The 26,024-nt window shown below is 39.9% G+C and overlaps 1 protein-coding gene across 1 annotated transcript; it reads right to left on the bottom strand.

Moving 5' to 3' along the window:
- Window positions 1–25,265, bottom strand: kcnb1 (potassium voltage-gated channel, Shab-related subfamily, member 1). Its single transcript, XM_046383523.1, has 2 exons — window positions 24,619–25,265; window positions 1–1,955 (listed from the first exon to the last, which is right to left on the bottom strand). Exons 1-2 carry the CDS (start codon window positions 25,225–25,227, stop codon window positions 30–32), a joined length of 2,535 nt encoding a protein of 844 aa, XP_046239479.1. The 5' UTR covers window positions 25,228–25,265; the 3' UTR covers window positions 1–29.
- Window positions 25,266–26,024: the final 759 nt, after the last annotated feature.

Genomic DNA, 26,024 nt, shown 5'->3' with positions numbered 1-26,024 from the left:
TTCCTGTTTATGTCTTCCTCACTTGTAACTCAGAGGCTTTTATCTAAAGTGTTTTGACGCCCTCTGTCAAGCTTTGGTCTACGTGCCAACTCAGGTCCTATGTGATTCTCATGAGATACCCCACGAATCCCCTCAATGGGGAACAGACAGTTCTGGCCCAGCATTTTTTGGGCTGCTTCTAAATGGTTGGTGCCTTTCTGGTAATTGATGTTGATGCTGCGTTTTGGGCTTGAACCAGCCAAAAGGCGCTCTGAAGGACTCGCATCAGAGATGTCACGGAGGTGCTCATCATCATCTGTATCGGCGTCGATGTATTTGCTGATGGAGGAGTCGTGGAAGGTGAAGACTGTTGGGGCCAGGGCAGTGCTTTCTGGGGACTTTGGTGGGGTTCTGCTGCTGGCAGTGGTGTAGACAGAAGCTTCAGGGCTTAACAGAGAGTGATCCGACAGGACTGAGCTGTCTGAGAGAGGGGACGGGCCTGACTCCCTCTCGCTGCGGTAGCCTCCTTTGGGGATAAGACTTTTTGAGGAGTTGCCAGAAAAGAAGAATTTCCGAGCATTCTCTGAGTATGAGGGCTTTGTGACAGACACTGGAGTCAACATGGGCTCATGCTCTCCAGTTGTTTGCTGGCTTGTTTTTGCATTGCCGTGCTTGGACAAAGCTGTTGCTGGACTGTGGGAGAACCGGTTGCTTTCCTGAAGACCCAGGTCTATCGCTGGACTATGGGGGAAACGTGGATTCTCCTGGAAATCTGTAGCACAACTAATGTAACTGTCAATGCTGGACAAGCTTTTCATGTCCCCCACTCCTTCTCTGGTTCCTAGTACAGGTTGCCCATGATCTGGAATGGCCCCCAGCTCTATCTCATCCCTCTGTTTGCCAACTCTGGAGCCCCTGTCTTTAGCATTGAGGTTTGGCTGGGATTGTGTCTTAGCCATCTGGTTGTACATCTCCTCTAGCTTTTGAACGTTTAGCCTCTGGGGACTGGTGGCTCGGGCCTTGTTGGGAGAGCCTAACTCCCGGGTGTTGAAGGAACGGTTTGAGCTTGTCTCTGATGCAGCCCTCTTTGGGGTCCATTTCCAGCGGCTTGGAGAGAGGTGGTTGTCATGAGGCCTCTCGCTCTTCTCTACCACTACATCCATTAGTTCTGCACTACGAGCAAATGCCTCTTTCAAGTTCATGGAGACAATACTACCATTTCTCTTTGCTCTTTCCAGGGCCTCCCTTCGTTTAAGTGCTTTTTCCTGCCTCTTCTGCTCCTTGTAGAATTCAGAGAAGTTATTTACAATAATGGGAATAGGTAGGGCAATCACCAGTACTCCAGCTATGCAACATAAACCCCCCACTATCTTTCCCAATAGAGTTTTTGGGTAAATATCTCCATAGCCTACTGTGGTCATAGTAATAGTAGCCCACCAGAAGGAAGCTGGAATGCTTTTAAACTTGGTGTCCTCTTCATCCTTCTCAGCAAAGAACACCAAGCTGGAGAAGATCATGATACCCATGGCCAGAAAAAGGATAAGCAGGCCCAGTTCATTGTAACTCCTCCTAAGAGTGAAGCCTAGAGACTGAAGACCTGTAGAGTGACGAGCCAGCTTTAGAATACGCAGAATTCGCATAATCCGAAAAATCTGAACCACTCGACGGACATTCTGGAATTGCAGCACACTCTTGTTGGATTCTGTCAGGAAGATGGTGACATAGTAGGGCAGGATGGCCAATAGGTCAATGACATTCAGTGGACCCTTGAAGAATTTCCATTTGTTGGGAGAGGAGAGGAAGCGCAGCAGGTACTCCATAGTAAACCAGGCAATACATACAGCTTCCACATGGGCCAGTTGTGGGTTGTCTGAAGACTGACCAAACTCATCTGTGTCCTGCAGCTCTGGGAGGGTGTTCAGAGACAAGGCAATAGTGGATAACACGATGAAGAGGATAGAGATGATGGCCAGGATCTGAAAGACACATTTATAAAAGGACTTTCAGTGAGGAATGCAGGATCAAAGAATTACATAATATCAGTGAAAATCAGATATTATAAATACATTTAAGGTTAAAATTCCTCATTCTGATTTGAAAATTGCAGACTACACAAAATTAAATAAATGTGCATCATGTGTATTCCAAAAGATTCTGATTACAGTATGAAAGTGCTGACTGTAAGTGAATTCCAATATCATTACAGTCTAAACAAACCTTCAACAAATGTCTGATTAAGTGTGTGATTGGCTGAGAGCTAATGGACTGAATTGACTTGGACCACTTATTTATTCATGACTCATTTATAAGGCTTATCCGCATGAATGAATTTGCTTGGGGGGGAAATGAATGTTTTGTAGCCAATAATCCAAAGAGAAAGCTTTGCAGAATCCAATTAAATTACTTTTTTGAAAATCTGAAAATATTCTAATAATAATAATCATCATAATAACAATACCACCATCATAACAACAATAATAATAAGCTAGATTAAAAGTAGATTTCATGGTGATCCATCACATGGTTCAGATACCGGGGCCAGGGAAACTAATTTCGTTCCACCTCATGTTTGAAAGGACAATAAAGCTCCTATAAACCGGACACTGTAGCAAAACTCAGAAACCAGAAACTGACATTGCTACTGACTGAGTCTTGCCACTAGCATGGCTATAGAAAACTAAAACAACAAAAAAACAACAAGAAAAAGTATGGTCAAACAGAAGCTGGACTGTGTGACCTGTATGTCATGGACTGTATTACCACAGAAACAGTCTTTGAATGGGCTTCTGAATACTGGCAATTTGCATGAAGTTGCTCAGATAACCAGACAAGCCTACTATTTCCACATGATGACCCCACTCAATATCCACAGTATCAGTGACTTGGTGGATGTAATAGCAGGGTGAAAAGGCTTCAGGGCCCTGTCTGGGATCATAGAACTAGGGTTAGAAAACATTGCCTTCATACTATTTCACGCAAGTTTTTCCCCACTGTGTCTGTGGATATTTAAAGGGAAGGGGCCTATCATTGCCTGTCACTTGTACCCTGTCCTATGGCACCAACATGACATAAAAATGAACACGCAGGAGTGACATAGCACAATGTTCCCAGAATCCAGCACACTAGATGATGCCTGATTTACATTACACAGTACAGAGAACTGGGAAGACTGTCAGAAAACAGCATTCTGACAAACACTACCTCACTCACAATCCATCAGTAATGCTAACAAGCAAGTACATAGTGATAGACTACACCTCCTTTAGCACCATATGACAGCTCTTTCCTCAAGCAGCATTCATAGTGTAAACAAAAAATCAGTGTCTTTGCTTTGAAGTGTATTATTCTCGCAACTTGTGCTTGTTTGATCTGAATAAGTGACTACACCTCACCACAGTGAGAACTACCAGAGGAAATGTTGTACTGCTATCCAGCCAATGGTATCCAATCAACTTCAAGTACAGCTCGGATAAAAGATACCAGTAACGGTAAACAGAATGATTGTATGTTCTTGGGGTGGATTTTGTTATTAGGCACCACTGCTGTGTGCTGGCAGTGATAAGACTCTTTTAATCCCTAAATTCACTGATGTCACATCACAGACTAAACATCAGTTTACCAACATCAGATAAAATCACATTTTATCTTCACTTAGAGGTCTATAAACTTGTAAATGTTTTGGTTTCATTTGACCAAGACCTGACATATCAGGCACTGGGAAAACAGCTGACACCCTGAGGAAGGTGAACAGAATTTTAATTTTGCGACTGAAACAAAATATGTGAAAAAAAAAAAAAAAGAAACCCAACTGTGTTTCCTGAAATTTTTACTCCACATCGTCCACAGATCTGGTAAGACCTCTTTCTGGAACTGTTTTCTTTTCAGTCTTCATAACTACCAAAGAAATAGTCCATGTGGATTATCATATGAGAAAGTATCTCTTTCTTCATTTTGATTTCATTTTCTATATTATTATTTGGGTAAATGGCCCTTTGAACTTTTGTTTCTGTAGACACTGGGTGATTTGTTCAGCTCCCCTTTGTGCTGTATATAAAAATAAGCAAATTCTAAATTAATAAAGTTTTGGTTTTAAGGGTTTATTTCATTACCCATATAAAACTATCCATGTCGGACATTTGATATCCTGGTGTGCATCCAACTGATAATAGTTTTATAAAAAATGAATCAGCTTTCCTCAAAAACGGGGGATTAAGGGCACAAATTTAAGTGCTCTCTCATCATCTTAACACTTTGGTATAAGAGCAGCATTTCTGTTCAACCGGGCTGACAATGATTCACAGAGGGAGCATGATCCAGTGGTCTAAATTGTGCATATTAAATTAAACTGACACACCGGTATGCTCTGATATTCTAATTACTTTGATAAAAATCAGCTCTTACACCACAAAACATTAAATATCTTAATTACTGACTAAACAATTTCAAATCTAACTGTACCTCCATAAACCACAAGAAATGCACATTTGTGTGAGGCTTCAAAACTGACTAAAGAGCTGTTCCTTTCGTGGACCAAGGACAGGATTATTTCATGAACTATAGTCTACACTTGTTTAACCCTGAATGACTCCAGGAAAACAGCACAACTTAGAGCATGAGTAGGAGGTTGTAGCTGGAACACATTGCCTGTTTTGGTGATAGCCCACACAAATGAGGTTAGGATGTCAGATGCTGAAATAAATCAGAGAATAGTTAAATATTTTTCTTTAAAAATGAGTGTGGCTTAGACCACAATGCAGTGTAGGCATACAACATGCTCAGTATTCATAGTAAGAAATTAATTATTCCAGTGTGATCCAATTTGAATTCTAAAATAATGCAAAATAATTCGCTTCTCCCTCCTTTTGTTAAGCCTGATCAAACCCTCATCGAGGAACTGGATCTGCCGGTTGAACACACAGTCTCTTGTGTAAACAAACAGACCAAAGGCCAGTGTAGAGCACATGATGCAGGATTTCCCCGTATACAGTCCAGAGGAAATTAAAGCACAACAGCAGAAATAGGGCAATAGCAATGGTTGTTAGAGGGTGATTGACAGCACAGGCCTCAAAAATGTCCTAATAATTCGAAGTCCACTCCCAAGAGTAAAAGTGCTGGTTAAAGAGGCAACCTTATCTACGACCAATCAGAGCAGGAGAACACTGTTGCCATAGCGTCATGGCAGAAATGAATAATGACCCTATCTGTTTATTTTCTTCCCTCTGTGCTCCTCTCCTCCTGCCCTGGAGAAAATCTATTTGAATCAAACACTTGAGGAGCAGAGAGGTGCTGGGACTGGAGAGTAAAGATGGAGCTCACAAGTACAGCTCAAAACTAAAGGGATAGAGAAGGCGTAGTGCTGTCACTATAGGAAAACTGTGGTGTTGTCGTACAACTATGGTAAGAGAAAATTATTTGTACAACGTCAACAGCAGTGTGTATTCCTTGAGTGAGATTGCAGACCCACGTATCTTTGTAAAAACAACCTCTGAAAGTCCAGTCACTGAGTTGCAGACTCAAAAGAGTTGTAATGGGTAAGAAAAACAATGGAGGCATGCTGCAAACACATGTAAAAACTTGAAGCCATGGCACATCATGACTAAAGAAGAGCAGGGCGAAAAAGGGCAGAGGTAATAGGATTGAGAAGCTATAAAAAGGTCGCTAATGAAGGTGCTGTGAAATATTATGGTTATGAGGTCAAGTTCCACAAGGAAACCGTGCACATTTTCCGTCGGCCTCTCTCCCTATTGCCTCTGCACATTGTGCACTCACTCACACTGCTTTGCCAGTCTTTATCTCTTTTTCTCCCAGGGTGTTTAATGTCATGGGACGCTAATTTCATCAAACTATTGCACTATAAAAAGATAAACCTTTCAGTGCATATAAAGGCAACCACAAACAAACACATGTCTAGGAAAAGGTTGAATGGAGCTCCAGACATGATTGTAATGGCATCAACACAATTACAGACTATTTATAGACTCTCAGTGGACTCATGCACATACATAACAAAAAATATGTTAATAGTGGCCACACCCTAAATTATGTCCTTCATGTCATGCTAGTTTGATATGATGAATACTCTATTATTATGACTAAATTACATGGACACAAAAATGAGAATAAATGCTCGTTGGCGGCTTGATAAAAGGAAGAAAAGATGAAGCAAGGGAGATATTTATATCTAGAGGAGAGGAAAAGACAACATGTGTGCAAGACATGGAGAGAGAGAGAGAGAGAGAGAGAGAGAGAGAGAGAGAGAGCAGATTGACAGGAAATCCCACTGTGACTCTAAACAAAGCCAGATCACACTGGTTTGTGTCTCTCATTGAACATTGTTATGTGGTTCAGCAGACACAATTTTCCTCACAGACCACCATCCACTTGGACAAGGTGACACTAGCCCTCATTAGCCTGTTTGAAAAGATATCTGGGACACAACTGGTGTGAATGACGCCTCAAAAACCACCCAAACACATGCTCAGCCTTGTGACATTCCCCTCTGAGTTACATATGGGAGATAAATTATCTCATAGAGGAGGGAATAAGCCTTCACACATGACAGTCAGTGCACAAAGACTATTGGCTCAAACACTACACATACACCAAAAACAATTTCAGCTCTCCAGAGACACTTGGAGCTTAGGGAGAAGAATAACTCATTCATTTACAATTATTACTGGGCACCCATCAGCTCTCATTGGTTTTAGGTTGGCTGTGTCTCAGCTGCTTCTGATTAATTTTCTTTGCCTTGCACTAGTTTTATCAGTGCTGGGTCTATTTGTCTGTCCACCCAACACTAGTCAAACAAGGAGAGAACCTTGAACCTTGCCCTTTATATAGACTTATATGTATAATATTATACAGTATTATACAGGCATACAGTATTATCACTATGTAAAGTTGCTTTGGTGAACATGTCAGCATAATGTTTCATTTTAGCAGTCATTTGGAAGTGTGTTTTTGGCTACACCATGAACAGTCCAAGTACAATCTTCACTGTACGTTTACCTCAGCTATAATTTCCACCAGATCCTGAGGGAATTATTTTGGATCTTGAGCTGCTTAATAGACATCTGTATTCACCAGCTAGTTGCTAACTTTGTCTCTCTGCAGAATGGGAAACAATGAGATAAATTAAAAATGAGGCACCCTCTGTATCTAGGTAACCATACAAAAATTAAGGCAATATGGTTCACATTACGTAATCCATCTTGTACTCAGACAGATGGCGAGAGTGGTGAGCAAACAGAGCTAAAAAAAAAAAAAGAAGAGAGAGAGATTTTTTTTTCATGTCACATGAATTGATGTTGTTACTAAAGTTATCAGTATTGTATGTTAACTAAGTGTAAGTGTGCAGCTAGTGCACGATAGCTAGTGTAAGTTATAAAACAAAGCAATAACTTATGGATCTGAGCCACAGTTCAGTCAAAATGGAGATTGTGAAGTAAAATGAGCCAGTGATGTTGGGACAAGTTGAGTCAATGGTTCCGTTTACCCCCAAAGGTTCAAACAGGCTTCATGTACAAAGTAGCCTGTGTATTCAAGCATTGCTTTATAATATTCTGCAGATAAAATCAAGACAGGATGGCAATACAAACGAAAGGCACATATAGGCCCAGCTTCATCAACTGATCTCCAGCACGTGTCCAACTCAAAACCTGTAGGCCAAATATGCTCCAGCACCTCATTTTCTATGGCATGCAAGAACTTGTAAAAAATAATTTGTCTAATACAGTTGCATGCTTTGTTCGTAAAGTGTCCATAAACTACATGTGCCAGAATACAATATGATGAATATGAATTTTTTTAACCATATTGACATTTATCGTCCACCCGAGAGGTTGTTGCCAGTAATATTAACAAGCCACACTTTAAATATGCTTAGCTAACATTAGCCACCACTAGCTGCTGGTCATATAGGCTAAGTAAGACTGCAGCAGCAAAAATTGAGTGTCTCAAAATGAGCAAGAGTGAGATTTGTCGCTTATGAGTTCAGCTTTTCATTTATAAGAGGAAGATTATGTTATTTCTTCTTTCAAGCATTGAGTATAGCATTGAATGACCTGCTCTCTCGTGGTGGGCCTGGTTCGAGGTTTAAAGCCTACTTGATTCATTTGTTTATTTGGCTCACGGAGCCCTGCTTATTTGCAACTCAGGTCAGTATTCTCACACTATTGTGCATACGTTTGGTGGCTTCCCCAGTGACAGTTCAGGAACTCCCAAACTCCTCCAGCTGGCACCCTTCTCATTAGCAGCAACAGGAGCAACAGACACACCACTGTGCTTTAGCAGCGGAAGCTCCTGTTCCTGTGAGTCCTAACACCCTTGTCTGCTAAGTCTGCCAGCACTCACCCAGGGAAACACGTCAGACCTGCCTAATAATGGCAGGTGATACTCTTAAACTTCCACTTAACACTTAAATAGGCATGGACTAAAAAGGTATTGGAAAAGGTGTATTTATTCTCAGGTGAGTAAATCCAGGTCTTACTTGTCACGAAGTTCCCCCAGTTAGATTCCCATCATCCCCTGAGCCACAACTAAGGCCACAGGGATACCATACAACACTCTCCCAGCCTCGACTGCTAGCCACTGTCACCATGACAACCCCCTTGAAGCTCGACAGGAGGTGGCTACGTGGACCCGCTTGTGAAAAGCAAGTCTGACAGAGTTATCTCTACCTCTCCCTCCCTCTCCTTCTTTCTATCTTTGATTTGTACCTTATTTAAAGCTAACCCAGCTTTGAACGGTACTGCTGCTAGCTCTGGGTTTTTTTTTCTTGTTTGTTTGCTGTTTGCATTTCAAGTGCCATGCTGCCTTCTTTACATGATGAATACCTTACAGTTCAGCCGGTTAATGTTGGTCCATATAAACTGTAGATCTTTTTGTGCTCTCAAAAGTGAAAATGTACCCAACTACTAAAGCTGCCTCTTTCAGGCGTAGATGTTTGAATTGCATGCCGCACTTTTCCTGTCATATCATCTGACTGGCCCTGAAGGAAACATGTTGCTGTTTTACATAATCCTTCACTTGAGGTAGAATGTGTTATGGATATAGCTGGTATGCATGCCTCTCTTTTTTCACCATTTCCCTTACATTACTTTTATGTACTGTATGTGTTCTAACACGTGAAATTAATGTGTTTCATGTCAAGCTGCTTATGCTGTTGTCATGACCAGGACTCCCTGGAAAAAGAGATCTTGTGTCGCTCTACATGATAATAATATAATAAAATAAATAAATAAAATTAGAATAACAGACACCACACTATTGGTCTATTGTTATCAGTGGTCGATAGTACAAGGGTAATAATATGAGCGTTAAATAATGTGGAATAATTCACACCCCTGATTCTCAATGTAGACAGGCTCTGCCTCTCTGCCTGTGAAAGAGATGGGGTTTCCATGGAGACGGGAGGAGACTGTGTCTTCTACATTTTCCCCAGCATGATAGCTTGAAACGCACACACATTTGCAGTGGTTGAGCTGTAGTCTCTCCACCCTACATCACATCCACTTGAAACTTTGGACAGCAGAGGTTCATTCGTCTTTGCCTCCTACATATAGCCTAAATAAATAAGTTGTATCTGGTGGCTCTTCAAGGGAGCTACTGACAGCAGATTCAAACTAGTGACCTATGATCATGACCTTAACTCTCTAACATTCAGGCTACTGCACTTCTCACCTCCTTCTCTTATTGATGGGCAGCTTCTTGAACAGAGAGCTTGGTCACTGTAAATATTATATGAAGGTTAAGAGTCATTTATTTAAACAATCCTAGCATGTATGGCAGTATTACAAAAGACAGTCTAAAAGATCAGTGTGATAGATTCATGTGTCTTTCAGACCACTGAATTATATTAAATTGAATTAGGTTACATCTCAAGCTCTCTGACCTTGCTTCAGCTCTGAGTACATTACATATATTGATATTATGTCCGTTGGTAACTTAATTTTCATAAGATTGAATGAATATTAAGGTGATCTTCAACATTCATTAATATCCATAAGCCTCTGTATGTTAGTATCTCTTCCCTTTGTAGCACTTTAAAATGCCATGTACTTTGAGGTCACAGAAAAGTCTGAAAAAAGCCATTTTTGGGGCAAACTTTTCCTAAACTCATGCAATGCTTGCATGCACAAAGTGCAGCACGACCCCCATTCTGTAAACCACTAATGCAGGTAGGAAATCTATGCCTGGACCATCCATCTCCTGAATGAATCCCACCTCATCTCCGCTCCCTCTCAATTATTCATGCATTTCAGATGAAGAAGAGAATCCAGACTCAGCATCTATATTTAAACTCTGGCTGGTCCATGGTGGCTATATAAATAGAAACAGTATAGGGTCTGGTCTGGCACACCAAAGGAGACTGTTGTCATCAGGAATTTTGATTCATAGTATGCAGCATTTATAAGGACTGGAAGGAGATGAAAGACAGCTTAGTCAGTGTTATGCAGAGGCATTTCTGAACTGAGGAAATATCATAGAGCAGTTATAGAGGCAGGGGATTCTGCTGTCTGTTACATGTCTAAAAGAATTTAGTCTTATCATTATGGTAGTTTCCCTGCTCAGCATAACTTCTACACCAACGGTGAACAGTCATACGATGGCCAAAAAACAAATGTGCAGAACAAGGAACTGTATTGTGCAGCATATAGAAAGAGCTAAATACACAAAGAGGCAAGTCGATCACACTGTTCAGGGCTATTGCTCCTATAAAACCTACTAATGAATGTAATAAGCAGTTCACGCAGTCTTGGAGTCCATGATAGTTCATTTATCACAGAAATCAGAGAATGTCACTGTATACTCTGCAGTAAAGAAGGAACATGTAAACATGACAGAAGCATTGATGCAAAGAGAGATGCAGACAGAGAAACACACGCACACAACTCCTCTATACACACACACAGTCAATCAGCAATGATGCCTGAATAGAAGGCAGCTGCAAGTCTCTGCATCACAGAAATGACAGTTGCCATGGTGATAGTGACAGTGAACTTTTAAACATTTTAGTGATGGCAGTGAAAGAGAACTAAAAGAGAAAAATGGAAAGAGCACAGAAACATTCAAAAACAAAGGCAAGCCTTGAATGATCTAGACTGAACGATGCGAATGTCACATATTCTACTCACAGAGCACCAGCAATATACAAAGTAGGATTACTTTTAATCCTGAACTCAGACACCTGCTTACTGTAGATATTCTACCTATGAACAGTGTGACATTACACTGAGTCCATATTTCACAGTTTGTGAGAGCTCAGTTCAGTGTCAGTGCTATTAAGCCCTTACCTACTGGTACGAGGATGAGCACAATATATCTTTACACAGTCCAATTAAATTAGCATCCGCAGGAGGTTATGCGTTGTACTAATGTAAATGTATGTGCAAGAAGATAATTATGCATCACTAAGCCACGCCCCCCTTTATAGCTGTTGACTGTTAAGCTTTTCTTTCTGTTCTCACATAGCACACAGTTTAAAATGATAGTGTTGACACATTTACCATTTGTTATGCTCAGTAATTTTTTAAAACAATGATTGTCCGTGTCAATGATTTCAAACAAAGGTAGACAAAGTAGTCCTTTCTAGCCAGGAACCATCCATATTGCAGTCTTGTAGATTTTATCAGCTGGTAACTAGATAATTAAGCTAATGCTAGCTCTGTGAGACAGTTGTAAACACTGTCTCATGCTGACTTTTTAAGGTTCCCAGCTGACCTATTTTAAGACTTTTAAAATGGGTCCTAAATATGGCCTTGATGGATACATACGTGATGCTAAAAGACTGAGGCTGAAGTTGCATGGCCAAGGCAAGAGGCCAGCATCACCAGTTGATGATCCATGTACAAGACATGAAAATAAGGAAACAGTATTGTGCTTGCATTTGTACAAGCTGTATGCATACCCACAGTTACTCCTAGTGTTATAAGTAGAACAAATGATCAAATTTAGTTCTAATATAAGCCTGTTTAGCCACTTAGCTTGCACACCTATGTTATACAACATGTTTTACACAAGTGTACAGTGTTCCTTTTGCATTCGTGCTGTGGCTTTTGCATTTGGCTCAACTTATGGGCCATCATAGATCAGGCTTTTAGGATGATCTTTGGGATGATCTTATCTATTTTTATTATAAAATTTTATTCTTAACTTTTGAGCTACATCGGATCAAGGATCAAGGTAAGTTATTTGTCCTTGAAGTCCCATCCATGCTACACCCATTTAATCATCCACTGTTTTAAGTTTTATTTCCTCTTTTATTCTTATACCAGCCAGTTTTATTCATACATAACTGTGTATATTACTGTTCTGAGTTTCTTGTAAAGCATTTTGTAATGCTGATGAGTCGATGAGTGCAGTACAAATAAACTCTATTATTATTTGTTATTAATTATTATTTGCGTGAGTGTGTTGAAACCTGAAAGTAGTCCCAGGTGAAGTGAAAGTGCTCATCAAGGTGAAAGGCTTCCTGCACCAGCAGTCGAGTGCTCTCACAATCGGTCACTGGCTTGATGAAGGTTTCTCCTTCACCTTAGTGGATTCTATTTCTGCCTCTGGCCTTCACACATTCCTCAAAGTCATTCATTCACCTCTCCATGCATCCTGCACAGCGGAGTGAAATCCTCCACTGAGAAGAGCTGCAAAAGCTACAACAAGTGGAGCGGCTTTGGGACCTGAGAGCACTGATTTATTGATCCTGTTGTTGTGTGTACATATACAGATGTTAAGGACTGGGTATGGTGTGCAGGGGGTTGCAGTACTGGTGACATCTCCCTCAAGCAGGGCCACGGCCAGCAGATGCCTCAGGGACACTCAGCTTTGCTGTTTGCGTAAGAAAAATAATAAATAAATTCTGTAGTACAGATATAAAATGTCATGCTATACATCTCAGTTTTTATGCTCGTGCTGGTCGGCAGAATAAACATTACATATACTGAGGCAGTGTTTTTATGAATCTGAGACTGTGAGCTCTGCTCTGCTCTAATACACTCTGCAGGAGAGTGTATTATTGCCCCTCCCCAGCATCCACTGTGCTGAGCTTAGTTTAGGCTTGAGAGAGTAGATGCCTAAGCCCGGATACAAATACGGTATCAACTTAGAGTACATACTCTGTATTCACTTAAAATAAATTCATTTCACATGAGTTAACTGACATCAGGTGGTTATTTTCTACTTCACTGCACAATGTGCAAACAATTGATTTTAATTTATATCTTCGAAAACTTGATAATTCCTTCTTCTGTCTTTCACTTTAGATTTAAATCACACTAAATGTAAGTCTCCATTCAGACTACTGATATCACTGTTTTGATTTTAATTATGGGTATTCAATCTTTAAAATGGAACCACTGTTTCCTCGCAGGGTTCCAGCAAACAACAAGTGTCTGTGTACCAAAACAGCAAGCACAGCTTGTTGCTTATACTTTCATCAGTGTGTATACGGTGTGCTGTGTCATTGTGATAATGTACAGATTACTTCCATGCTAACTCTCCAAAATTGTGAAACCAAAAACCTCTTGTCATCCTGGATTTTTCCCCAGGTTTCCAGCTCATTGTCAAAAAAAGAGAACACCGTTGCTCAGTCTTCATTGTTGCTCAAACAGTGTATACACAGTGTCTGTGTCATACGCTTATGTATGATTCAGCAGTTCTGACAATCGGTGATGAGCATTTTCCTTGAGTGTTAGCCCTGAATCAGAAAAGGCAACACAGTTTCAGTCCCTCCCTCACTTATTGACTTACAGAGCAAAGGTTTAAGTCTATGGGTGAGACTACATTTCACTGAACAGCATGAACGTCAGCTATAAGATGATGTGACCACAACTACCATGTCTTCAACAAAATACACTACAACTACACATTTAATTGAGTAAATGACTCAATGTACATTGCGCCATGTTGATGAAACACACGTTGATCGCTGCTGTCTTCAGTGCATTTTTACCTAAGGCATGAAGCGGCATTATATAAACCCTCCATGTTCAAATTTAGTTTTACAAAATGCTAAATATTTAAGGATTATTTTAACTATACATGTGTTTTCTCCTACCAACAGGAAGGCATCTGTGTCCCAGAACGACTTTGTTGCAAAACATGTGTCTATGGAGACAACTCGTGATGAGAATTAATTTTGAAGTTCTGTGTCTTCAATACCGAACTTCTGTTTTCTGCTCTTCATGGCAGAAACAAAACACTAACCAGATGCTTTTGTTCTTATAGCCTCTGGGAGCGTGGGAGGTTGTCCCGTCTGTGAGCCTCGTTCTTCAGAGTTTAATCTGGTCCGAGGGCAAGTACAAACTCAAATGGCTGATAGCCCATTCCCTGTGAAAGTCATTATCACAGACTTTTCCCAGATTATCCAGATTCAGTTGAGTCTAGTCAAGAGATAAACCGTGTGAGTGTGCATGTAAACCTTTACGATTATGTGTATTTTTCCAGGTTCTCTCACTTCAGTTAAATATGAAACTTAAATTTAATCTTTCTTAAACCTCAGCGCATTTCATTGCCTTGAATGTGGGTATATACAGACTAGTATGAATAAAAATGAAAAAAAATGATGCCAGTTATTATTGTGCTTTCCTGTTATCAAGATCTTGTTTTCTCATTAAAATGCAGTAATATTTCTGTGTAAGGTGAAGGAATAACTCAAAAAATGTTAATAATTAAATGAAGAATTATTTCGAATATAGAATAATGAAAATACAACAGAAATTATGTATTGTCACGTGATGCCCTACAGAAACAATTGTATGACACATAGTGAGTCCCATATCTACAAGAACAAGAAATTTGAGCAATACTATGACGTCATACTGACAATCCACAAGCTAAAAAGAGTGAAGATCCAACTATTATCATCTGCTAGAGTCTTTTTTCTCTTTGTCATAAACCTACTTCTTCATTTTCTCCTTCTCTGGCTCAGATTCAGCCTCCATGTGCCACAGCAATTTTCTCTTTCATCTCTTTCATTTCATACAGTCTCTAGTTCTCCTCATCTCTTGATCTATCAGTTTTTTTCTCCCTTACAGTCTTTGCTTCTCAGTCTTCCTCCTCTTGGAGACAATGGAGTCTAAGTGCTCATGTAACAACAGCTCAGACCCAAAGTGAATGAGCAAGGGAGCTGTGCAGCTTTGCAGTGGCAATGTGGAAATTTTTACCCCTTTTTTGTATTTCACTACGAAACCTCAGAGCCAATAGGAACGACTGACATCATTTAAAACATATAAACAAAATTTCATTTTTGTGCAACCTGTCTTTTCAACATCTCATTGCTTTTTATGGACTTCAGGATTGTCGTACTTATGACCATAGTCATGTAGTGTATTTCACCCTTTTTAGAATTTTAGACACCAAACAGACAAAGCATGTCCCACAGAATAAATTGCAACAGTAAATAGAACAAAGTGTACATACAAACCGTCTTTAATGAACCTATTCTAAAATAATGAAACATGCCAAAGCTGTGCCCTCAGTGCAGGCCTGAAAAAGCTGAGATGACACTACAAATCTTGAACTATCCTCTGAAAAATGCATGACGTGACTTGTTAAATACTCACAAACACGGCTCAACCACTAGAGAATCAGACCTGCGCACATTAACAGTGAAGGAGTGTTAAAATATGCAGCACAATGTTAAAACAGCTACCAGACTCTGCCCAAAACCACTATTCAACCGATTAAATTAATATCAATCAAGTAAACAATGAAAAGACATATGACTGATGGTCGTAGTCTTGATCCTCTTCACTTTGGCTTGGTTTTCCATCCATGGTCATATGGCTTACTCTCTCATGTTTCAAAAGTTAATATATCCCTAACACATCAAATGATAAGTGCCATGTGGTTATGTAATTGCCTCTGAATCAGTGTGAAATTTGCCATGAACATTCAATCTCCTCAGAGGAAGCAACGTAGATTTTGAAGACCCCCATCAACTTTTTTATATTGCTGCCAGCAGCCCAAATATTCAACTTCAACAAGTGTGTCTCCTGACCTGAAGCAAATTGTTTGTGATTTAGAAAGATGCTGCCAACAGAAAGACTCCCACTGATACTGAGAATCCCATCACCTTGCTCTTACTGTTGCCATCAGGCCAAACGTCTGCTGTTATTGTGTAATCTAACCAACAGACTGCTGATTGTGATAGTAACAGCTAAGAGGGGGGATCATCAGGCCTTAGTGGACATCTTCTCTCAACTGAGTGAGTGAAAAGGAATCTTTTCTCCAAAAGCACACTGTATGCAGAAAAGGTGAATGTGTGATTTTATCCGTTGTTCAACAGGCTTTTAAGAGAAAACTGCTGACCAGTGCACACTACTGGTTCTTTCAACTAGATGTGAGTTACCACAAGTGAATGAACATAAAAGTGCTTACGGTATAAACAGTCTTAAGGCTGCACTAATCAATATTATATTAAAAATGGATCAAACGACCAAGTGTATTGAGAAAGGAGTCCCTCCGGGTGATGGATCTACAGAAAATTATCTCATAACTCTGCAAGTATCTAAGCTCTAAGGATTTTAGCATCAGGATTTACAGCACGCAGCAGAGAACTTGTGGAGTCAAAAAAGGAGCTAAAAGGATAGTGAATATTGGCAACTGTTTGCCTCTATTGGTCTCCTCCCCATATCAGCTTCATACAATACTAATACTTTAAACTTATGTTTAATCTTTAAAACACAGCCCAAAGTAGTTGAAAAATAATTAGTGCAGGTTTGAGTCTCTTGAATCAAGATGTGTAACCCTTGTCAGTTTCACCAAAGTTATTTGGGTGCCACTTTGTGCATTGTCAAAAACTAACAATCTTCACCATATGTGTGGAAAAGCATCTTCTGGATATCTTTAATCTGGCATATGAACAGAACTCTGGTGGTCCAAACTGTTTGGCTGTTACTTGCAAATGAATTTGCAATGAGGACACAGAACAGGGAAAGGAGCCATCTGCATTTCTGCATTATAAGATCTTGATCATAATTGCTCAGCAGATACAAAAATCCTCACTGTCCCACCATCCATCTGCCCAAAAGTTAGGTCACTTTCTGGCTGACAACCCTCTTGGACACAGTTGGAAAAATTCAACTTGGTTAGACAAGAATTCATTGTGCACCATGCAGATATAGGTGTGTGTGAGTGTTCTTGTCATAGCAACAACAAGATCATCATAATGAGAGACGCTGATTGGAGATTCTGAGTTTATTTCAACTTAAAAGGCAGGGGAAGTTGGAGAGACAAGAAAGAGCAGGTAGATTTTGATGGTATCAACCAAAAAAGTCCTACTCCCTCCATTCAGGATACCCTGAAAAGCCTCTCCCCTGAAACACATAAACATGAATTCAAAGCATGTGATTGCTCTTCCAGCTGGAAGATACACCACATACACAAAAACATCCAGGTATACCTGTTTTTCAGGGGTTGGGCTGGGCCCCTTGCTTCCAGTGAGGGGAAATCTTAATGCTTGAGCATACCAAGACATTTTGGACAATGCTATGTTTCCAACCTTTTGGCAACAGTTTGGGGAAGGTCCTTTTCTATTCCAGCATGACTGTGGCCCAGTACACAAAGTAAAGTCCATAAAAACATGGTTGGATGAGTTTGGTGTGGAAGAACTTGACTGGCCCACCCAGAGCCCTGACCTCAACCCCATCCAACACCTTTGGGATGAAATGGAACAGAGATCGTGAGTTAGGCCTTTTCATCCAACATCAGTGTCTGCTCTACTGCATGAATGGATAAAAAAATTCCCACAGAAACACTCAGAAACACAACATCTTATGGAAAGCCTTCTCAGAAGAGTGGAAGCTGTTATAGAGCTGTCTGTGTTAGAATGTGATGTCTCACTGTTGGTATAATGGCCAGATGCCCCAATACTTTTGTCTATATAGTGTATGTGTAAGTAGGAAGTTCAGCAAGATCTCATAGCATTTTTAGTCTAATAAATACATAAACAACTCTTTTAAATGCAACAGTCATACAAACACAAGCACAACAGCCGACAGAAATCTAAATCTGAAAAGGCTACCTGGTCTGGCAGTTGATCTCTGCTACGAGTAGGTGCTAGTCCTAACTGGGTTAGCTGCTGAAAGACAGCCTGCTGCCACTGCAGCAAATGTTCTTCAGCAAAGGGAAAGTTAATTTTGATATTTTTTGATATTTAACAAGCATTCACTTGTGACCGTCTTCACTGAGGTATTACTAACTGTATCCAACTTACTCATGTCTCACTCACAAAGAAGAAAACACAACAACACTGTAAGAAAACACATAATATTATGATACTCAATTTAAACAAGAAACATGGCTGTTGTTAGTACTCACAGCTGTCAAGATACTCTATTAATATTGAGAAATTTTGGCTGCATTTTCTCTGTCCCTGTTGTGTGACTATCCATCCATCCATTTTCTATACCGCTTATCCGTCAGGGTTGCGGGGGAGCTGGAGCCTATCCCAGCTGACGATGGGCGAGAGGCGGGGTACACCCTGGACTGGTCGCCAGTCAGTTGCAGGGGGTTGTGTGACTAGCTCACTAATATCCCTTAAAATATATCAGCCAAGCTTTGTGGTAGATTCACGGAAAATGAGGGCGCAGACAGACAGTGCACACAGGAAGGCAGGTGACTAAGCAAACAGGCAGGTAGGCTTTCTACAGGCCTGCAACGGCCCCAGACACACAACTTTTTATTTGTGAGAGCATTTGACTTAACGATGGCAGAATGTTAAGAGATTTTGAACAGATAGAACAGAAATGTTTCAAAACCTGGTTACCAACCTTATCTTTAACCTCAGTACCTCAGTAAAATTTATATAGCTGCATCTGAATCTGACTTCAGGGCAAGTTTGAAGGGGGATAACCACTCAGAGGCACTGTCATTGACGAGAAGACACTGTGACAGGCAGAGAGAGCAACTGCCATGAAAGCAATCGTTGAGGCACTCAGTCGCTGAGTGCACATGATCCCAGCTTACATCTCTGCACCCTAAAAACCCAGACAATATGGACACATAACCTGGGAAATTCTGATATGTTATTTCCCTCATTGCCTATCAAGCATAAATCTGTGACTTCATTGTTGCATGGTCACTCTGCAGCTTTGAGAATTTCATGATACTCATTGTGTTACTGCCCTCCCTTTCTGTGGTGTTTGTAACATAGAGAGCACTGACATTTCTTAAAGGCGAATCCTGTTTCTACAGACACTGGGATGATACTGGACACTTAAGAACGGATCAATACTTGTCTGTGACCAGACTTGCAAACCTGAAAGCTGTTAGTTTTGCCTTGATTTATATATTTTTTACTGTTTATTTGGTAGTTTGTGGCAATAGGTATTAGCATGTTGCTCAGTTAATGTTGGCTAAGATGGAGTAATGTAATACTGAGGTATAGTCAATGGAAGCTGTGTGGACGTTAAGCCTCATTTGAAGCCAACTAAATAATGAGAGTAGAGGGTTGTTGTATTCTTGTTGTATGTGTTTCTGTATGTAAATTCACTTGATAGATATGCCCTAAAGATAATGGCTAAGCAGGGCCAGACTGAATCTCAGTGTGACAACAGATAAGATGCTGCAGCAGTGGACAGTAAAAGAAAAATAACATCTTTTGACAGTTGAAAATGAACATAATTTGGCCACATCTAGGGTCACACTTAGAGAGTTTGTCAGGTTTGTACACAAAATATCCCTTGATTAACAGATTTAAGAGGGTACTCTAATTAATACAACTGCATTATGGTAGTCCAGGTGGAAAAAAATAAAGCATGTACAAATTCATATAAAACACCAGGAGAAAAAAAAAATCTACTCATTTTTTAATGAGCAACCTTTGCTGTTGAAAATGGCTGATAGATATACTTCACCATACTGATTATACTAATATGACCTTAAATTTGTCATTATTGGTTTTTGTTATTTTTTTTAAGTTAAAGTGAGTTAGTCTGTTGATACTGTTGAGTTGTGTAGTAACATAAAACTGTCATCATTATGCTTTTCTAACAGCTGATAGAGGGAAAGCATGTAAATTTGAAACTTCTGTGTGTCTAAAATGGTGCCTTGGAGAACACCACAATTAAACTTAATGTAGACTTAACAAGAGTCTATTGTTAAAACAGAGAAGGAGGAAATCTTCACATGCTGAATTTGTGCCTCTAAACAATGCTGTCTAAATTTCCAGAAATTCTATGAGGACTGCTTGAAAGCTCATATCTCTGCATAAGTATTTATGTGATTTGTGCAATACTTGTGCAGAAAAGACACATATAACATCCTTTAAAACCAATCAGGAGTTATTGATCTTTCATGAGATATTCAGTCTAGTAATGCAGACTCTGTGATGAATTAGGAGACAATATTCTAGTCTCGCTTTTATAAGACTTCAAATACATCATCATCCATTTGACTGGCTATGACTTTCCAGCTGTCAGAGTAGTGATTTCAGAATATTGATCAGTTCTTGTCTTGTTTCATTTATTGGATTCAGCTGCAGACTGATTTATGAGAGTAGGAGTATGGCCATACCATATTTATACGTCATCATCAAGTGTCACATGAGAAGAAAATAATTGGAATTTGTTGCCTGCCATCTGATGCACATTATCCAATTGGTAATTCTCCATTTTTGGGATGTATGCGGCACAAAAATGACAGCAAAATTCATGTTTTGGATTCTTATTCTCATGGATTCCATTTCTCTGCTAAGCATTGTACAGAATCTGAAAAATCTTGGAGAAAAGTAAAGTAGTAAATGTGATTATTTACAGCTGGGCTTGGTGTATCTGAGTCCTTTGGTGATGGATATCTGGGAAATTTTTTGCACAATACTGATTCTGAAAATAAGTCAAAAATTGTAAATCTTCAGTAAATGTTAATAAGGTGATTAATGTCAGTACTTTTCACTGAATTAATGCTTTTTTGTGAGTGACAGTATAAAGAAAGATTATTTGCTTGTGATATTCTCTCACCCAAATCTGGTGACGTCTATAGTTCTGGTTTTATTATTAATGACAGGAAGCACCAAACTCTAAGATGACATTACATAAATGCTACTGCAAATGAAGAAAAGCTTTTCTTGGTGCTGCTTTGCCAGCGGTCAGAAACAATCTTATTTTATGGTGACTCAAATCTGATTTTGAGCGAGAGACAGACAATACTGCAGCTTACAAAAAATGTAAACAGAGAGAGGGAAGCTTCAAATTGGACCCGGAGTCTCCTGGAGAATAATTAATGTGACATTTCCCTGACATTTAGTTGGAGGTATAGTGGAGGAGCCTGAAGAATGGGAGGAAGGAAATAGAGATTTAAGCCAGCAAGGGAAAAGTGAGACAGGAAGGACAACAGGGGAGAAAGAACAGAAGCAATAACACTGGATTTTCCCCTGAACACTTTGACAAATATTGCAGCTACTACTCACTTTCTTGTGTTGCTCCATACAGACAAAATACAGAACCTAAGCTGAAGTGCGACAGAGAGAGAGAAAGGAAGAGAAAGAGAGAGAGAGAGAGAAACATAAATAGACCTACTCTAATGTCCAGCAACCACTTGTCCAGTGATGATAAAATTATACTTTTGTTGCTTGGTAACCATTTGTTTTGTGCTAATCTCCACCAGTCACCATCTGTTTATGGGCTGTTACACATACATTTCCATCTCTGACCCAGGATAGGACAGCACAGCTGATGAGCTGACACTGGGACAGTCTGTGGTCGAAGCTGGACCACCCAACAAGCCCACACTAGCCAATTAAAAAATGAATTAGACAATACAACCCCTATAAACGCTTTTAGTAGTGTGGCCTGTGGTTTCACGTTGGCCTTTGAAGCTAATTAGGAATTGATGAACTCTGATATGTCAAAGCTGCTCTTTTTTCTGGCACGTCATCCTCCACTGTAAGCTTATAATGATGCCAAACGATGAGATAAACACTTTTTTCAGTGGTAAGCGCTGCACCCACTCATCAGTTGGTGGTTATTGAGAGCTACAGATGTGTAGGAAACAATCTGCATGAGCCCTCTGCTGTAACATTATTCAAAGTGAAGAGCATCCATCTTGGTTAAGCATTTCAAAATTGTCCTGCAGTGATATTTTGATAAATTGCAGATATCACGGTGTGATAATGGAGACATAGAGTGGTCATCTCCTTTTTGTAGGCTACAGCACTTCCTTAGCACTAACACAATAAACATTGATTTTACATCTATTTAATGTCTATGAAGAAAATGTTTCACTGACCAATTTGCAGCACTTATCTCTGTCTATGGGAAAGCACTGACATTTCTCACGAATCCTCACTGCAAAGCATCAACCAGCATAATAGTTTCATTTCCCTTTCCTAAACGTTTCTCAAACAATGCAATCTGCGTCAGAAAGAGACAGCATTCTCTTTGATCCCCCAATGCAATCTGGAAGAGTGTGATCAAAGGCCGCTCATGTTTAACACTGTTATGGCCTCCTTGGTTGTAGTTGCAGGTGTGGCTCTCTCTTCCGTGTCAACTGAAGGTGAGCACACCTCACAGATGTCAGCACTCTGACTCTCAGGTAAGGAAATAAGGTGCAGTAGGATGAGGACCTGAGCGTCTAAATAAGACTGTGGGCATTCAACGCAGGGATATTACAAACATAATGCAGGGTTACATGCTCATTCAACCAAACAGTGCATAACATTAACACACAACCATGTGGGTTTTTAATTCCAGCAGCTGCTGTGCTGTCACCTTTCTTTTTCCTAAATTATTCACTAATAAATTGCTTGAGTATGGTCTGACTGCTTTCTTAACTGAGTAATGGACCTAAACTCAACATCTGTAGTGCATTTAATCTGTTCTGGGGTTTCTAACGTCCCTTCTCTAGCTGTTTATTAGAATATGCACACTAATTAGCCGACACGTCACGACCTTTTACTATTGATCAAAAAGTGCTCCTCCCAAGAATTGATTAATACAAATGATTCAAACAATCCCAAATCATTTCTGACTGGTTTCTTATGCGCACAAAGATATAATTCAATATCCAAGCCTCCTGCAGAATATCTCGGATTCGATTGGCTCAGGATGACACAGGGTGGGGTTGTCACAAACACACACACACACAAACAAACAGAATGCAAAATCACAATCAAAAGAAATTACTTCAAGGGTCAAATATGTATTCTCACACTGTAAGCACAGTCAGCAAAGCAATATTCAGATGATTTATTGATGCATGAGCATTGTGTAAGGTCAGACAAAGTGTAAGCAAGCATGCCTGGCATGCATGTCGTGCTTTCTATTTGTATATGTGTGTTTTTTTTTCGGTGTGTGTATGGTGGTTCTGCAGTGAACATACAGACATAGCCATCTTTTCCAGAGTGAGTTACTAATATAGCAATGGACTTTTGTTGCAAATTTGGTAATGACAGCATTACAGAAGATACAGATAATGAACCTTGTGTCATGTTTTAAAGATAGTTAATAGCGATGCATCCAGAGAGCTACTTTCACTGTTACCAAACACATTTGATGGTTAAGACAGGCTTTTTCTTGTTCTTGAACAACGGTAATGGCAGACAATGGTGCACACATCCCACACTGATAAATGACATCCACTGATTTTTTTTCTATAATTTCCACTTTTTACTTTGTGTTCCAACCTTGGAACTATCAAACTATATAGTAAGTAAACACCAAACAACAACAGAGAAACATCCTGACCCATTTTGTGCAAATGTAAATATCTTGTTAAATGGGCCTGGAAACTCCATAGTTGCATTTTCACAACTTGTGTTTTCCTATGTAATGGCAATTATCTAGGTTTGCTTTACCATATTACTCACACAGACACATTTAACAGTCTACAGTAACGTAAAGGTGGTCTTGTGCACAGGAGTTTTTTTTTTTTAATGGTAGGCCCATTAAAGCTTAAGTTGTCTAAAAACCACAACAGTGCAACATAATGTGTTCATGCTCTTTTCAAAATGCTACAAACATCCAAAAATGTTAAATAAGGAGAGGAGAGGAGGAGAGGACTATATCATGTATCAGTATGTCAGAGTAGAAAAGAAGACCAAGAGTCTACAGCCATGCTAGTGTCTCTGTGAGGCGGTATTCAGGTACAGAGGTGCTTTGAGCTAAATGCTAATTTCATGCTAACACACAATTAGTATGAATTAATGTTTCATGCTAACTGCATGCTAACACACTGATGTGAGTAGCTATAATGTTTACCACACCCACCATCTGAGTTAGGGTATTAGCATGCTACCTTTTGCTAATTCAAACCAATGGGGATGTCGTTAGTTTTATAGATTCTTGGTTTGACAGTGTTAGACAAGTTTAAATTTTGATCTCAACATGGAGGTGGAAGAAATGCCAGGGGATGAATGTGATTACAGTGAATCCTGTTTGGGATACAAATATCTGTGCAAATTCACATCCCCTGTTGGTGTCAAGACATCCCAGTCAAAAGTTCAAATGTCAATCTCAGGGTGGTGGACAAGTCAGGAGATCATAAGAGGCTGTAGGCTTCATCCTCTTGGTCCATGTATGTGTGTACCAAGTTTCTAGTTCTCGAACAGCAAAAATATTTCACAGCAACCTATCAAATAGCTGTTGAGATATTCCCAACCAACCACACACTCATCTCTTACACTCAGCATCCAATGACAATTACCTTTGCTGCAACAGATGAGCTGGGCTTTTCCAGGAGGTCCCACAGCTTCTTTCGTTTTTCAGTACAGCAAGTGTTGTCAAATTCATCCCCCTCTCTGTCTTTCAAATTGTCAGCCTCCCTTTTGAGCTCCTCATTCATTTGCTCCTTTTTCTGGTGGTACCTTGCCTGGCAACATGACTCCAGATAGATCTCATCGATGCCCCAGTAGTCGAGTTCTTGACTAAACGACAGGGCACACATTTCTTCCATCATGTGCAGCTTACCCGTGCGGTAGAAGTTCAGAATCGACGTGAACGCCCCTGGATGTCGATCAAAAAAGTACTCGTTCTCCTCAAGGTTGTAGTCATCGCACACTTCCATCAGAGATTCATGGGTGTTGCAATCTCTTAACTTTCCCAAGCGTGTTCGTGGTAGCCTATCTAACGTTCGCCACAAGACTTCATGTGGGAGACCCCCAACATTGAGCCTGACTCTACGGAAACATGACTTGCTGCGAACGATGTCCACTGGTTCAGGTGGCAGCGATGATGTTGAGCGAGAGCCAGCTTTATTTAATTCTGTCAGGGATTTCTCCATGATGACTTTAGGTTCAAGGAAGGAGGTGAACATCCAGGGCTATGGGCTGCAGCTGGTCCTGTTTTCTTTCATTATTGTATCTAAAAGATTGAAAATAAACAAAAGAAATCACAAGTTTTGTAGGATTGGACCCAAATGTCAAGGACCACACATGAATCATCAAACTCTGAACTAGTATGGTGGGAAAAGCTTTTGCGCCGCAATGTTAGATTAGAACAGTGGTTTCTAACCTGCTGGTCAGTGGTCAAGGTAGAAGAGATACATTTGACGTGTCAAATTTTGGATGCTTTTGCCTCCTCGGACATCTAAAAATCAACTCCAGTTGAACTTCTTAAAACTTATGGCCACACAAAGGCTGATCAGGGGTCACAATCCCAAGGACTGAAATCCACTGGTGACAAGCAGAATTTTTCAGCCCTGTTTTGTTTGTCATGCAACACCTTTCACTAGATTGATAGACTGAATATTGCCAAGAAACTGGACCCGATTTCAAAATCACATGTTTTTTTATTCCTAGAAATTGTTCTGTCATCAGATATACAGATAAACTTGCTCTTACATCTAATAGCACTCTACTGAATCAAACATTTATAGATTATCTTGTTCTGTCAACAGTAGGCAAGAATGCTGAATACAACAACTTGCTGACATGTTCTCTGTGGTGATTGAATAATGTTATTATGATCAATAAAATATTTGTTCTAACTACAGAAACTACTTACTTACGCCTAGTTTTACAACTACTGTTTAATCTTATTGTTATGGATGTCACTTCCACATCCATCCATGCTTACCTTTACATTTATTACTACTATTTACCTGCAGACATC

This window comes from Scatophagus argus, chromosome 3 (genome assembly GCF_020382885.2).
Source record: "Scatophagus argus isolate fScaArg1 chromosome 3, fScaArg1.pri, whole genome shotgun sequence".
Taxonomy (NCBI): Eukaryota; Metazoa; Chordata; class Actinopteri; family Scatophagidae; genus Scatophagus; species Scatophagus argus.
This window is presented reverse-complemented; position numbering and strand designations above follow the sequence as displayed.

Excerpts from the sequence above, each read along its gene's own strand:
- kcnb1 (XM_046383523.1), bottom strand. The coding sequence starts at position 25,227 with ATGTTCACCTCCTTCCTTGAACCTAAAGTCATCATGGAGAAATCCCTG. Across the intron at positions 1,956-24,618 it reads GCTCATCTGTTGCAGCAAAG|ATCCTGGCCATCATCTCTAT; the intron begins GTAATTGTCATT and ends TGTGTCTTTCAG.